Source organism: Osmerus mordax, chromosome 18, assembly GCF_038355195.1.
Source record: "Osmerus mordax isolate fOsmMor3 chromosome 18, fOsmMor3.pri, whole genome shotgun sequence".
Lineage (NCBI taxonomy): Eukaryota > Metazoa > Chordata > Actinopteri > Osmeriformes > Osmeridae > Osmerus > Osmerus mordax.
The window spans coordinates 7,761,099-7,777,347 of NC_090067.1; the positions used below are offsets into that span (position 1 = coordinate 7,761,099).

General features: G+C 45.6%; 1 protein-coding gene across 1 annotated transcript; it reads right to left on the bottom strand.

Moving 5' to 3' along the window:
- Positions 1-4,200: 4,200 nt before the first annotated feature.
- On the bottom strand, positions 4,201-16,138 carry si:dkey-14o18.2 (neuronal pentraxin-1). Its single transcript, XM_067256269.1, has 9 exons — positions 16,069-16,138; positions 14,269-14,274; positions 8,897-9,097; positions 8,463-8,857; positions 6,930-7,218; positions 6,404-6,823; positions 5,960-6,210; positions 4,699-4,878; positions 4,201-4,410 (listed from the first exon to the last, which is right to left on the bottom strand). The coding sequence occupies exons 1-9, from the start codon at positions 16,136-16,138 to the stop codon at positions 4,201-4,203; spliced, it is 2,022 nt and encodes a 673-aa protein (XP_067112370.1).
- Positions 16,139-16,249: the final 111 nt, after the last annotated feature.

A 16,249-nucleotide genomic window follows, 5' to 3' on the forward strand; every position in this document is an offset into this window, starting at 1 on the left:
CACTCCTCTTGAATGCTCAGATAAGTAGAAATGCACGGGAGACAAGATCCGGCTACGGTATATTGTTAGCTCGCCCATTTAAATCTTATCTCGTCGACTTGCTACTTGTCGAGAGAAAGAAAGACATTCAACGTCAAATGAAACATGGCATGTCGGTTAAGGCTATCCAGCTTGGAATAGCGGTTCTTATCCAGCTTGCCATCTTCGCAAGCGGTGAATGTTTGGTTAATGCTACTGAAATTAGCATCTTGAGAAGCAGTAGCAATACCTATTGGAGACACAAGAAATTATACCGGTTAAACAGACTTTAGTTTTGGAAAAACTGAACTGGGAGAGCTATTGTCGTGAAAAGGCCTATACCTCGGTTGCGCAGAAAAGATGTGCCGACCTTTTTGCGTGTCCTCTGGTGGATGTATAACTGCAAAGCGTGATGGGAAGGGAGGATTTGGTTGTGGCCTTTCCCCAGTTCCTTACCGCCACCTTTTGTAAATCCTATGTATGTACAACAAATGTCTGAAGAACAGCAGAACCAACAGCTGAACCAATCGTCTAATGTCGAAAACATCTTGTTTTCAATTATTGTGTAATAAATACGTCTGTACCTAAAGTATATTGTAGCCAAGTAGGATATGGGTCATAATGCTGTGGCAATTAACCTAGATACTGAATTAAAATGATGTCTTCACTCAATAATTGCAAATAACATAAAAACGACACATTAGGATTCAACACTAGGTTCAATCCCATAGATGCCCTAATGTAGTTGTATTAGGTTTCCTCAATAGCCTTCTCCCAAGATTCCTCAATGCTGCCTTGCCTGTAGAAGGAATAAGGGTCCTCTAGCCCACGATAAACCCAGTCTGGGGGCTGCTCTTCAGGGTGCCGCAGCAGGAGTCTCCCTGGCTCTGGATCTTGGCTCACACCCACAAGAAGATCTTAGAAAAATGCAGCAGTCAGACTGAAGGCCTCAAATAGACGGTGGCCCCATCTTTCAAAGGTCTCTTTAATCTATTCTTAACAATAAGGGGTTCAAATATGCAATAAGGTGACATGCTCACTGCTCCTGTCTTCCAGATTATAGATGAAACAAGTAATTTTCTTCCACAGAAATAAACAGTTCTGAACTCATGTTATTTTGTGCAACAATGTGTTTGGATAAATGATTCAAAAATAAATTCTTCTGAACTAAATCCAAATGGATATGTGAAATTGCATGTCTCTTTTTTGTCTGTCTTCATTAACAGTAAATTACTAATGGTGTATCCCATAGATTGTATCTATGGTAAACCCCCACAGTCATCACCAGTGTTTTTGGTCATGGGGTGGCATACCCGTTTATGCGCATTCGAACCTCCTAGTGGTTCTTTGATAATACTGCACAGATATTGTGTGTCCAGGATTAGTTTGCGGTTTACCAGCAAAATACTTTTAATTACTTAAGGCAGGCCTGCTCTCATCTGCTGAGTTGCACAAGGCAGAGTCGAACATTCATTCATGTACTGTACCTGCTACTACCCAACAGCTTTTCATGAATGCAAAAATGAGTTAAATATATTTATCCTCAATACATCCTTAAATTAAACGGTATGATTGTACATGAAAATAATATTCACAGGCCTCACACTGTCTGGTTGAATGTTTCATAGTGAAGATATACAGTTAAGGTTGTCACATCTTACACGGTTGTGAAACACCTGGGTTTGTTTTTAAAATACTTTACAACTACTTAATCTTTGACCTCTCCGGTCTACTTAACTCCACATGTTGCTAAACATTCACCTGATCCTCATTCTAACATCCCTAACGAATTAATGTCCCCCTTGTCAACAGATGGGCTTACTAAATTCTGCAATAGTTTTATTAAAAATATTGACTTATTTACAAGTATTTTACATTCTTTAGTGCATTTCTTACTCTTTCAAGTTTTAAAATTCAGCATACAATTTTGGCTTACACACAGGGAAGGGACTGTCAACCAGATAAACACACTTCAGTTAATGAAGGGAAAAGGAACAATGGTTACAACAAAGGTACTGAAAGAAAAGTATAAGAACAAAACTATTGAATATGTCTGAACATAGTGGTCAGATTTACACCAAAGGCGGGATAAGCAAAAATACACTCAACAGGTATCTAACGTTTGTACAACTGTCATTAGGATGGCAACAACCATCTCTACATGTTATGGTTCCATTGTAAGCATTTTGACATTACATTTTAAGAAGGTATTATGTTTTACATAAAAATGTAAATGAAAAGTGTCATCCATTTGGCCCACTATCAGAAGAGGACAAGAGGAGAATTAATTTTTCAGGGCTCATCTTGGCATCCAACTCAAAGTATTTTCAGACACTACACACAGCTAACATTGTATACCGCAAAGCCTTTCCATTAACGGTACGAAGAAACTAGCGTATATTGCAGATGTTTTGAAACCATTGTTTGCAGTCAGGGAACATGTCCACCCGAAAGTCTTTTAGCTATCACCATGGCAACAACATTTTTTACTTCCATCTTCGGTGTAATGACTTCAGGATGATCGAAACAGTCCAAGCTTCATACATTGTCAGGGTGTATGGGGGAGGGTGAATAGCTAAATGGAATTGACATACGTAATAGGCTAAACTTTAGACTAAAATTTATATTTACATTTCTATAAAAGTTATTTAAATTTTTATATTTTTTTGTAAATAATCAGTGTATCTTTTGATGTTTAGTAACCATCTTGACATGTATACAAAAATGCAATTACATTTCAACAATGTGAACAAAAAAACATCCTTCAATAGTGGAACTACTAAGTGCTTTAAAGACATTTACAGTCAAATACCAGCAGAGTGTGTGTTTCTGTGCATGTGTCCAAACAGACTTGAGTGCATGTGAGAGTGTGTATGTGTGTGCATGTGATGGTTGGATTCAGTGTGTGTGTAAAGCAGGGGCAGGAGACTGACAGCACAGGAATAGTCTGGATCAAAGCTTGCCAGCTAAATCCCACCATAAGCCACCGGTTACCATGGAGAGGTCAGTGGAGAGGTCCTGGACCTCCTGACAGCTAGTTAACCTGTATTTATGAGGACTTCAGCCCACATGATGTCACACCTGACAATGTTAACCGTGCTCTTACATAAAGATACCTTCAGCCGCCATTACACTGACAGAAGATTTGTCGCATTGCAACAAGAAATGACATCTCAAAAATGGCCTATCCCCCAACATCATCTATATGTAAATTAATAAAACACAGTATGTCCATACCAAAAATAAATACAATGTTTTTTCCCCACTGTATTTAGAAAACTGTCAGACCAAAGCACCGGCAGCTATTTGCAAAGCAACTACAGAACGACATTTGTTATGATAACTCGGGTGAAGCAACGGCAACTTTATAAGTGTGCAGATACATTAAGTAGAAAATAGGCCTCTAAAATCTCTGTGTGCAAAGTAGAGCAGTGCTGGCCCCTCTCAAGGATGGACTTGGGAACTTGGAGTCCTAAAACCAACCCGTTTCTGAACAACAGCCCACATGCTTCTGTATATAACCCCCCCCCCCTTTCATAGTCTCCTCTCACATTCAACACTCAAAACATTTGTAAAGTGTATTGTGTTCTTATGGTGGGTGCAGTCAAGTTAAGAGACCAGTAGTCCCCTCCGGGCTGTTTTTCATTTGAAAGGTATTGCATTCTTCATCTAGACGTCACCCTTACATCCCGGTGTGAAGTGTCAGCATAGCTAATGAATAGTCTTGCTAATGCCTGGGTATAGAGGGATCCGTTTTAAGATGGTGAATCCTATTACCTGCCTATGGTGGCAGCAGTCTTGACAACAACATTGAACTCGGCCTTCGCTTGGTTGGTCCACACTGCCTCTGCCGTGCTTGGCAGCAAGGGAGGAGAGGAAAGAGGGGTGGAGGGAGGTAGGAGCAAGAGATGGAGAGAGGGAGGAGAACAAAAAGGAAAGGAAAAGGGAATAGCAAGAAAGAAAAACCGACTCCACGCTGCTGTGGCGGAGGGCCGGCACCTTCTCGGTTACTAAGGGCCGGCTATCATCCTCGCAATGGGCTGTGCAGAGCCCTTATTGGCCAACTTAGTCATCCTGTAGACGCCAGGGTACTCGGCAGAGGTGGGCAAAGTCAGAGCAAGTTTATGGTGGCAGTATAGGGCGTCTCCAGTTCTTCCTGGTAGAATGGCAGGGTATTAGTTCTTAGTGGCAAGGGTCAAAGGGGTACTTGGTAACCCCACCATGTAACTCCACCACAGCCTCTGTCCATGTGATGATATCACCGGTCAGGTGACCTCCACAACTGGCCTGACTGAAGATCTCATTGTGCGTCAGAACCCGTGACCAGAATTGAAGGTCAGACATCTCTCCCACAAAGGACTGAGTAGCATCAAAGCGTCCACCCAGCGTGTCCTGTTGAACAAGAGACAGGTTTGATTTATTTACAGCAAACCTGTGAGATAAAGATTGGCATACTATGCTTTTTACTGTGATCTGTGTACTTTCTTGAGCACCAAATATGAATGAACAATTTATTCACAAAAGTAAATAGCAAAATAAAGATAGTTCAATGCTTTATACGGAAATTGCTTTCCCACAATCCAAAAGGTCTTTCCTGGAAATGTAAACAACCAAATCTATCTGAGTATCATTCAGTTCAAACATTGTGTGAAAATTGAGAGTGAGAGTTCTCTTCTGTACCTGCTCTTGCCCGAGGATGAAGACCCCTCCAGGCTTGATGGGGTGCCAGGCTGAGAGGTTCTCCCCTGACCCCCTCTTCACCCCGTCCTGGTAGGCTTCCCACAGGCCATCCCTCGTTGTCCAGGTGATGCACAGGTGGTGCCACTTCCCATCCGTCAGAGAGATGGGCAGAGTCACAGCCTGCATGATAAATAAATAAAATAGGGCACCAGCTGCAAATGGTGGGGCACAGCGGCGTTGCTAGACATAAAGCTCTACTGGGGCTCAGGCCCCTCATCATTTTTATTTCTTCCAAGCTTGCGTGGTGGCACCAGGGGGGCGACCTCTGTTTATGTCGCCCAGCCCCAGCCCTAGCCGCAGCTGTAGCCCCAGCCCAAGCCCCAGCCCCGGCCCCAGCCCTAGTCCTAGCCCCAGCTCTAGCCCCAGCTCTAGCCCCAGCCCCAACACCAAGCCCATGTGTTTCTAACTCCTGGGTCTAAGGCTAAGCTGCTTGCCTTGTCCTGTGGTCTTATTTCATTAGCGAGGATGAGGAGGCGAGGACAAGCTACTGTGTTGCAAGGCCAAAGAAGAGGTGAGAGCAGGCAGCAGCTGAACTGTGACTGTCACACAAACGCACCTTAGGGACAGGGGTTAAGTCCTTCTCTCACCCTGATTGGATGAGAGCTGGGGAGTGTCACCTGCCATGCAATGTGGCACTCTTCCTAGAGACCATTGGTTTTCCATTTGTATTTTCCAATGAAGTAACTGATTGCTAAAATTGTAACAAGGCTCTGCTGTCATTGAAATTATACATCAGCACATAAAATGTTTTCAACATTGTGGGACATTTACATTTAGCAGACGCTCTTATCCAGAGCGACTTACAGTAAGTACAGGGACATTCCCCCCGAGGCAAGTAGGGTGAAGTGCCTTGCCCAAGGACACAACAGCAGTTGGCATGACCGGGAATCGAACGGGGAAACTGGCAACCTTCGGATTACTAGCCCGATTCCCTCACCGCTCAGCCACCTGATTCCCTATGACTATACATTTACATTGAGCAGACGCTCTTATCCAGAGAGACTTACAGTAAGTACAGGGACATTCCCCCCGAGGCAAGTAGGGTGAAGTGCCTTTCCCAAGGACACAACAGCAGTTGGCATGACCGGGAATCGAACCGGGAAACTGGCAACCTTCGGATTACTAGCCCGATTCCCTCACCGCTCAGCCACCTGACTCCTCTACCTGACATGATCACTTCCCTTGCTTAGATTTATTTTACCTTGTCATTGATCAGTAGCTCCATGGGGTTGTTGCCCCATTCAATCAGCACTAGCTCGTTGGCCTGGCCAGGTACGGAGTAGGAGAAGGGTGTGCCCAGACCAGGGCCAGAGCCGCCCTTCAGCCACAGGCAGACGGTCAGGGCAAAGATCTCGTTGAGCAGGGTCCTCTTCACCCTTCCGTACATGTAGTTGGTCCTCATGGGGAAGCCGATCTGGAAGGCGTCTGGACTCTTTGGCTTCTTGCGGCCACCTGGAGGAGGAGCCACATCAGAGCAGAAGTGACTGGTTAGGTGGAGTAAGAGGGTGCCCAACCTGGGGATATGGGCAGCTAATGTAGGAGATGCCCTTCCAAGATGGATAGGAAAGACACTACCAGCATACATACACAGCTAGTGTGGGAGAGACCCTAATAGGATAGATAGGCAGATAGTGTAGGAGGGAACTTACCAGGCTCAGTGTTCCTGTTGTGCAGGTGACTGAAGACCGTGTCCAGTTTGGCATGGCCCACTCCCCCACGGACAGGAGGTCTGGCTGGAACAGGTTTGCTGCCATAGGGAGGTCTGGGGTGATGGTCTGTGTCACTACCATGGTGTCCACCATTGTCACGGTGATCATCGTGATGATCATCATGGTGACCAGGGCCATGGTCACTGCCATGGTGGTCATCGTGATGGTCATCGTGGTGGCCAGGTCCTTGCTGGTCGTCGTGGTGACCGGGACCATGGTGGTCGTCATGGTGACCAGTGGCATGGTGGTCTTCGTGGTGACCAGGACCGTGGTGATCATCATGGTGATCATCGTGGTGGTCGTCATGGTGACCAGGGCCATGGTGATCATCGTGGTGATTGTCATGACGGCTGTGGCTACGGTCATAATGGCGGTCATAGTGTCGATCATAGTGATAGTCGTCATGGTGACTATTGTGACGATCATGGTGGCGATCATGGTGGCGATCATGGTGTCGGTCGCCATGATGATCGTCATGATGATCGTCGTGGTGATCGTCATGATGGTCATCGTGGTGATCATCATGATGGTCATCGTGGTGATCATCATGGTGATCGTCATCATGATCATCATGGTGGTCATCGTGATGGTCGTCATGGTGACCGTTACCATGGTTGTCATGGTGATCATCATGGTGACCAGGGCCATGGTTTCCCCCATGGTGATTGTGTAGTTGTTCCTCCAGAGCATTAATCTTTCTCTGGAGCAGGTCCCTCAGTGAGCTGGAGTAGGAGCTAGAGGAGTTCCTGGCCTGGGGAGGGAGAGAGAGATAAAGAGAGGGAGAAAGAGAGACTTGAGAAAGGCTTGAGAATACAGTTGACTACCTTCTGAAGGTTGTAGAATTTGTGTGTCCCCCTACAATTCCAGAGAGTGAAATGGCAGACCAGGCTTAGCCATAGAGTGGTTGAGCATTATTACATTTTAATCCGACCCCTCCCTGTCAACCTTCTTCCTCTCTTTCCTTTAATTTCAAATCCGGCTTTGCCCAGTGCCAAAGCAATGCCACCGATTAATAGCTCATCAACTTGGATTTAGCTAATTGCTTGTGAGTGTGGCTAGCACCCTTGGACGCTAGCCCGGCTACCTGTGACATAGACATCCTGTTAAAGGTAGGAGGGACAGAGGCAAATCCCAGCTTTGCTGTATTTGTCTAACACCTTGGTAATAGTGAAAGGATTTTTTGCAACACTTTCTATGAAAGAGCCACATGTACCTGCAGTGTTTAAGTTGCAGCCAGAGTTATTCACATTCATTCAAACAAAAGGGTGATACACTTTGGTGACCCATACTGACAGCTAACAACCCTTTTAATGTGTACCCAAGCTGTCAAGGTAATGCATGTAAAAATATATCATTTTAAAACAAAGGAACATTTTCCAAATACTTTATCATACAATGGTTTAATTTTCATTTTAGCCCAAACATCCTGAGTTAGTTGATACACACTCCAAATGGTTTTGCATTTTCACTTTGATTTAATCAATCAATTTTAAGACCAGTTAAGGCACAATACCAGTTTTTCCATTCATAAAATAGAGACTTAGTTGTGGAAGTGCCTTCGTCATAAGCTTACTGGTAATATTGGTTTGTTCAGCCCTGTACTGTACATCCAGAACCAGGCTTGACTGTGTTTGTGGTCTCAAGCACGCAGGTTGACTAGTCAGAACCGCCAAACGCATCATCCGCTTTCATGAACACAGTCTCTAAAGGTCATCCAGGGTTAATTAGTTAACAAACTTAGGCCATCCTATGAAAAGGGATGTAGCAGTGGCATGACACAGACGGAGAGACAGACCGGAAGGGTGTGTTAAAGAACAAGAGTGAGAGAATGTTATCCATTCTGCTATCCATTGATCTTGGGAATCAAAAGAATGACAAACAGCCGTTTTGCTTCCAAGAAGAGGTTAAGCTGACGGATGAAAAGCAGGCCGTTCCCAACTGACCCACAAGATTACCTCATCCTTACCCTACTGTATGCTGTGTTCCAACACTCACCTGCAAGTTCTCCAGCCTCTCCTTCAGGGTCTGGAGGGTCTTTCCTGTCTGCTCAGCAGAAAACGCCCCATGTTTGCTCCCACTATAGGACCCCGTCCCCCGGTGGTGTGGGTCTGGCCGGTGGCCATTATGGGGGTAGTGGGAGTCCGTGTGGTGGTCGGTGTCATGGTAGGAGTGGTGAGAGGAGCCCGGGTGGTGCGAGCTGTGGTGCGACGATGGCCCATGATGGTCCTCGTGGTCGTCGTGGTGACCAACCCCACGACCAAAGCCCTCGCAGAGAGTGAGCTTGGCCGTCAGCTCTCGGATAGTCTCCCTCTGGTCCAAAATGGTCTCCTTCTGCCGCACCAGGCTCTCCCGCAGGTGCAAGATGGTGGATTTAGCCTCGTCCGACATAACTCTCCGTGTGCCGCCATTAGCAGCCCCTCCCACAGGACTGTGGTGCCCGTTACTGTGGCCGTTACCATGGCCGTTACTGCTGGGCCCGTGTGCTGTCCCGTGTGCTGTCCCGTGTGCTGGCCCGTGTGCTGGCCCGCCCGGTGTAAAACAGCTGGGGTCTGCTTCCGGTGGGATTGGGGTGCAGACAAATTTGGGGCTGATGCCATAGTCATACTCCAACCCTGGCACACTACCTCCCACTGTAGAGAAGGACAGGAGACAGTGGAGGAGCAAAGAGAGGAATGGGAAGGAAGGGAGGATGTGCCTTGTGAACAGGCCTGTCCGGCGGGTGTATCCTGAGGACAGAGACACTTCTAATGGATGGACGGATCTCGCCATCTTTGGCTGTTGCGGAAGTTTTCTCTTCTCAAGGGAAAGTCCTTCTGAGTTTTACTTTGAGTGGAATGTGCACCATGAGGGCCGGTCATTTGTGGTAGATTGCGAGCCAGCGTAATGCATGTCAATAACAAACACCAATCGCCCCACTCTCCAAGACAACTTCTGTTCCTCACAGACACGTTAACACAAAAGACAGTTTTACAAAGAACGCACAGAGGACCTGTTGTCTCTGCCAAGAGCCTCAGTCATCCATCCTTGAGCTGCTTAATCCAGCTAGGCCCCTTGTCTCCATGCCAGATGGGGCCAGATGCTTTGATCACCCTTATCTTCCTCCTCCGCTCTGCGTAGGTGGGGGGGGGGGGGGCACCAGTGTCAGTCTGCTTTAGGTGATTTTCGTCCCTGGGCGCTGGTCCAGTCAATCTCCTGTAGATGCGTTAAGTGTTCCTCAGACAAAGGAATCCTTTTATCCGGGGTTTCAAACCACCCAGGAGGTCCCAAGATGATTTGACCTACCTTGGAAAACAGAGACAACACATTAAAGTACTGAAAGTTGTTAAAAATGATTAAAACTAGATGGGTAAAGCTCAGTGGTAAAGCTTCAAGGTTCAAATTACCCTTACATGCTGCTTAGGATACATTTGTGTTCTAGATTAAGACATTATGTATCATTATGTACATATGATAGGGCCAGACCTTCTCAAGAACACCAGAGAAAGAGAACATGTTCCACAGTGTTGGCAACCGCCCACACAACTGTCTCATGTCGTTACCTGTAATCATGAGTGGAAATGTGTTGACACGTCATGGTCAGTGAATGTATCAAGGCCACTGTAATGCAGCCCAGTGTAGGGGGAAGGGGGGTGTCAGCTACAGTAGCTTTACCACAAACAATTCAACCTAAATTATTGAGTCAAGCAGTCTGGTATCTGAGAGACAGATTGATGACTTTAATTATAGTTCCAATGTCCACAGTCTGTTGTAATATAATAACACAATCACGCAGGGAAAGGAGGAGGATGTGCGAAGAGGGGTGCAGGAGTACAGCTCGTATGACCAGGGTCTCTCCCTTCCACAATGTGACTCTCCTGTATGAAGGCTACCTTTACCCAACAGATGGGTCTAAAGTAAAACTATGTTGTCATACTGTATGAGAATAGACCTTGTTACATAGAGTCAGAAAAGAAAGTGTTCATTTCACCATGGTAGGGTGATGAGGGTGATGAGGATCTAAAGAACAATAGTCCCAAGGGAAAGAAGTGAGCACTCCCAAGGTAAAGTTATACTGTTTTAACAGAATTCTCTCCCTCACAAGGTTGACAGACTAATAGGATTTGTGGATTACCCCCTGGAGGGAACTGACCAGCTAACTTCACAAAGTCATGGCCCTGTCACCCTCCCACGTGTCTGAGGGGGAGCATCTCTCCGTCTGTGAGATCACCTGGCCAATCCCTTTGCCAGCCAACCAGCCAGCCCTGGACAGGTCTGTCTCTATCTGTCTCAGCTGGCTGTATCCATGTCTCACTGCTTAAGGAGATTCAGTCTTCTCATCCCATGCCCTCTATCCTCCCTCGTGCGACCAGGCTGGCAAGCTGACTGGAACAATGACGTGGTATGTTTGCTGAACGTGACTGAAGTTCACCAGTGAAACTCAGATGACATTAACAGAAGAATTAACATTAAAGGATGATGCATGGAGGCATACACACACACACTCTCTACGAAATGTACGAAGACATGATTACATCAGGGCTAAAGGTGAGGCAAGGGTCATGACCTACAAGGCAAAGGATGCTACCTGAGCGAATACAAAAGTTTACTTTTAGCCCCAGCGGGCAGGAAAAGCATTCTGAAGTGACCGTGAGAGGTCAGTTTACACTGTGATGACAGAACACAAAACCAAAGCTCAACCCTGTTTGTTTACTTTTTACAATAAACAATTCAGCATTTCTCAGTCCATAAAATTCCATGATGTGCAAAACATTGTCTGCAACACCCGGAGTTGACATTCAAAGTATCTCATTGACTTCTTAACTGCGTCTTCTGCATAATGCCCCACTTGTCTCTCACTATTGAGACCGTTAGATGACGGCAGGGATTCCGTATTGCACGGAAAGAAAGGTCTTCTAAGTACATGTCAGTGCTTAGCCGAAGACAAAGCAGGGTTTTGTGTTGGACATCCACAGCAACAACCATGTGACCATCACAGGTACCCTCACACACTCTCCATTCACCAGGATCCAATCTCACAGTAAGTGTAGAGTATTTCATAGGCAACAAACACCTGTGGTTTGTGACCTGACTTTGTTTCTGTTCAGTTATCAGTATAGTTGGTCTCTGTTGGCCCACGGCAATGATATCATCCTACAGGTGAAATAAACCCCCTGTTTAAACCCTCGGACACCTGATAGAGATGGTAAACACAGCCAAAGAAAACGGTTTAGGCTTATCCCTAAACGCGAAGCTTTTTCAGTGTAAACAAATACAATTGAAGGATGCATTTACATTTCTAAATGCGACAAGTTTGACTACTTTTCAGACATATGAACCCCAACACCAGCACTTGTACAATTTACTCAAGTACATATATTTTGTCATACTCCAAGTTTCTCATACTGCAAACCTCAATATCTCCTTAGGACTGACTAAACAAAAAATACAGACTTAACTAATTAAAATTGACAAACACAGTCACAGTAGACGTTTGAGTGTTACAAAGAAACTGAATGAGTAATAATTATTTCAAGGGAGAATGCGTTTTCTTACCTTCTTGCAAGCTTTCCCAAGATGGTTAGTCCATCGCAAACACGGATCAGATTGAAAAGGATTTACCTCAGGAAGATAATCTCAACTCTGTTTCTTTCCCTCCCACTCTCTCTATTTCTCTCTCACCTCTTTCTCCCCCTGTTCCTCCACCCCTCCTACAAACTCCCTCTGATTCACTTTTATTACTTATTTTTTACTTTCTCATACAGTACCATCCTGTACACACAGAAAACCTCTCATCTTTTTCAACCATTTCTCCCACATCATTGGATTTTTTATTTTGTTTCTTTGAGATCTTTCATGTATTTGTTAGTTGTCATAGTAACAAATTTATAACACATCCGCGTTATTGGCATCAGTAAAGGAGCATTGTATTTGTCTTCTATCATGACAGGGCACTCTAAAATTAACACCAAACTTTGAACTGGTAGAAAGTGAAGTGTTATCTCATTTGAGAGCAAAATGAAGACCTCGTCTGGCCTTTCCAGGCACCAGTGTTTTATATCCCTACCTGACACAGTCTAAACACGGTCCCACAGGGCTAAGTTTGGACCGTTCATTAAGGCTGACCTATATGATCCCTGTTATGACATCCCAAAGTTATTCGGGTCCAATGCCATGTCTACGTAAGGTCTCTCTATACCTTCCTTGGCTCTAGACATGGTTCAGGGCTTTGCATTGTCCCTGGCTTGCACCTCTTTGATTGACTTTGTCTGAACTGTAAAATGTCCAAAATGTCTGTAGAAATATCTCAATGTCCAGCTCAACATGACTGCCTAGAACCAAATGAGACAGCTCTGTCTTGTTCCCACGTTTACCTCTCCACCACCACCACCACCACCAGCACCACCACCCCGGACCCTACCCCCTCCCTTACCGTCCACCCCCAGCAGTGCTGGCAGCTTGGGGAGTCACAGTGAGAAGCTTGGAGAGAGGTGATTTCCAGCGGCTGCTCTCTATGCTCCGGGCGCTTATCTCTGCCACCCACGCAACACTTAGACACAGCACTCTGAATAACAAATGTGGATGTTTACGGTGATGTCCTTCACTGTATACATAGGCAAGTTGGCATATCTGTTAGATGTGTAATGTAGGCACTATAGGCAATTTTTGTGGATTAAAAATATTTATTTTAGGGGGGGGGTAATTCATGTTTATTGACGGTTATCAAATGTTGTATGATACATTGCAGCATCCAATACCATGTCCTCTCCAGTGTAATTATATATATATGTCAGGAAATGAGCTGCGGCCAGGAACATGCAGCCCTCCTCATTATGGAAAACAACACAATGAGTATATTTGAATACGTTTAGCCACAGGCGAATGAGAGGCCTAGCTCTTGGCTGTTGCATCCTATCATCTTTTATGCCAGCCAATCTCTCTGAGAGAGACTTTCACACCTGCGCCGGGGCATGTCCTGTAGAGTCAGCCTGACTCATCCGTGTCCTGTAGAGTCAGCCTGACTCATCCACAGTCAGGCCCAAGAAGGATCCAGTGAGGTTGCGTGCCTCCATGTCTGTTTGCTGGTGTGTGTTCGTTTTGTGCTACAAAATCCCATTACTGCTAGATGGTTGGAAGGGACAGTACATCACTTGCATGGCTTGTTGTTTAATCCCAGAGCTAATTAAAATACTTTGTCACTGTCAGTCTCCATTTTGTGTCTCAAGTGTCTTCCCTGTCATGGACTTCCACAAGTGGAGTGAGAGAGTGAGAGAGACGGACAGAGAGTGAGAAAGAGAGAGAGAGAGAGAGAGAGAGAGAGAAAGAAAGAGAGAGAGAGAGAGAGAGAGAAGAGAGAGAGAGAGAGAGAGAGAGAGAGAGAGAGAGAGAGAGAGAGAGAGAGAGAGAGAGAGAGAGAGAGAGAGAGAGAGAGAGAGAGAGAGAGAGAGAGAGAGAGAGAAAGAGTGGGGTTTTTACATTTTAATTATGTTAAATGGGGATGCAAGGGAGAGTGTGTGTGTGAGATAACTGACTAAGTATGAGACAGAGACAGAAAACTAGGCTGATGAGTAATGCTTTTTCTTTGCAAGGACACTCACATGCAAAAACATTCACACACACACACACACACACTCTCTAACAGGCCCTTCTACGATGACAATCCCCTTATCTCTTTTTGCGTCAGCCAGAGCTTTCATTTGATCAGAGGAAGCACAGCATTATCACTAGCATTAGTCAGAAGCTATTACCATACAGTAGCTAGCTCACAGGTCATTACTGCACAAACTCACTCACAACTACTGTTCAAAACAGACGTAGAACTCACTGGCATCTTCAGACACAACACATAAGACACCACACACATCCACACAGTTTCAGGATTGTCAATTAGGTTGTTTAGTGAAGGCATTGTGCATGCTAAGAACATTGCAGGTTTGGAGGGCTTCAAAACCTGACTGGCAAGACGCCCCCTCTTTCTTCAACAACCTTTCCCCCACCATATCACATTAGTTTCAGAGCCTACTTCTTCTCCCTGCCCTGGGCAATTCTCAAGCGGCGCCATCTGATGGAGAGCTGTCCTCATTGCACTTCACCAGCTTCATGTTCTGCTACTGAAGGCCTTCTCCTCCACCTTCTCCTCGTCATCTTTTCTTTTTCTCATCATATTCTTTTTCCTCCCCTCTTTTCTTGCCTTCTTTTTTTCCCTTCACTTCCACCACAGTACCTTCTTCTATCCCCTTTTCTAATGAACTGTCACATCTCCTCCCCCCCCCCCCTCTCTCTCTCTCTCTCTCTCTCTCTCTCTCTCTCTCTCTGTATGTCGCCCCTCTCTTCCTCCCTCTCTTATCACAATGCCAGGCACATCTGACTGCAGTATTCTCACACAGACGAAGGAAATAGTGTACAGAGAGCCAGAGTGGTCCCAGTCAGACTCAACAGCCCTATCAGGTATACTGACCAAAGATCGTTTTAATAGCACTGTGTGGATTTCTTTCACTAACTTCATGATCTACGATGTGAAACATGTTTCATTTGAGGTTATATAGAATAACAATCCTCATAAATATTTGTTTTTGTCAGTCAACCAATCGTAGTGCTGTGTGAAAGGCAGATCTCTCTATGACATCACCTGATAGATGTGCTCATGAAGCAGCACCAGCCCGCTATGTACTTTGTGTGTAAGTGTGAGACATACAATCTGGACTCCATGTCTGCCCCTGGTTACACTCGACCTTTTGCTGAAAGAAGCAGGGGGGGGGGGGGGGGGTGGAGGGGTGGGGGGGTGGAGGGGTGGAGGGGTGAAGGGGCCTCAACCTTTGGCTTTTTGTAAAAACACGCCAACCAGAAAGATGGTATGCAGCTTTTTTGACTCATACAATGAACCAATGTGGCATGTTTTTGGTTTTGTTTTGAGGGATCTCTGTATGTCCCAGGAAGAGGCCTCTATGCATGTCAGTGGTGTACATAACTTACATTTTGCATAACAGCTTCTTATGGTGGCTTTAAATAACGGAGTGTTAGTGTTGCCTGGCCAGATTAGGGAACTTAAAGCTAGCTCGAGGGTATTATGTAACAGCCTAGTCTCTTAGCATCTATGCACACATAGTAAACAAAGACCTATGTGTTTGCAATTTGTAATGGACAGCCAAATCAGCGCCGGATAAACTATGGCATTGCATGTGTCAGCAGGGGATTCAACTTGCTTTTGGAGATGGCATGGTCTGACCCTGACCTAAATCTGCGCCAGTGTCAACACCCAGTCCCCTTCAGAAGGTGCTGAACCACAACCTGCCTCAATCTACAGGACATCCCAGGATACCACAGGAATTCACCCCCAACCGCTTCCCAGGGTACACTGCACAGCAAGACTCTGGCCCTCAGGGGGCTTTTTTAATGTCATTAACAGGTGGTAGTCAAAAATAGCCAGAAGGGACACACGCAGACCCCCCACCTCCCACCCCCTAGCCCCAACACACACACACATACAAACACACACACACACATATGTACATTTATGGATACATTTTCACACAGCCACATAAACATACAAACCCATTTCTCACAAACATATGCATAATCACTCATTCACTCATTCACTCATTCACTCACTCATACACTCACTCACTCTCACTCTCACTCTCACTCTCACTCTTACTCTTACTCTCACTCTCACTCTCACTCTCACTCTCACTCATTCTCTCACACTTGATCACTATGTGACAAACAGAAAGAGCAGAGCATTTTGGCCCCCTCCCCTTTCCCCTCCCCTTCTCTCCCCTCCTCTCTTCCTCTGCACCCACCCCACC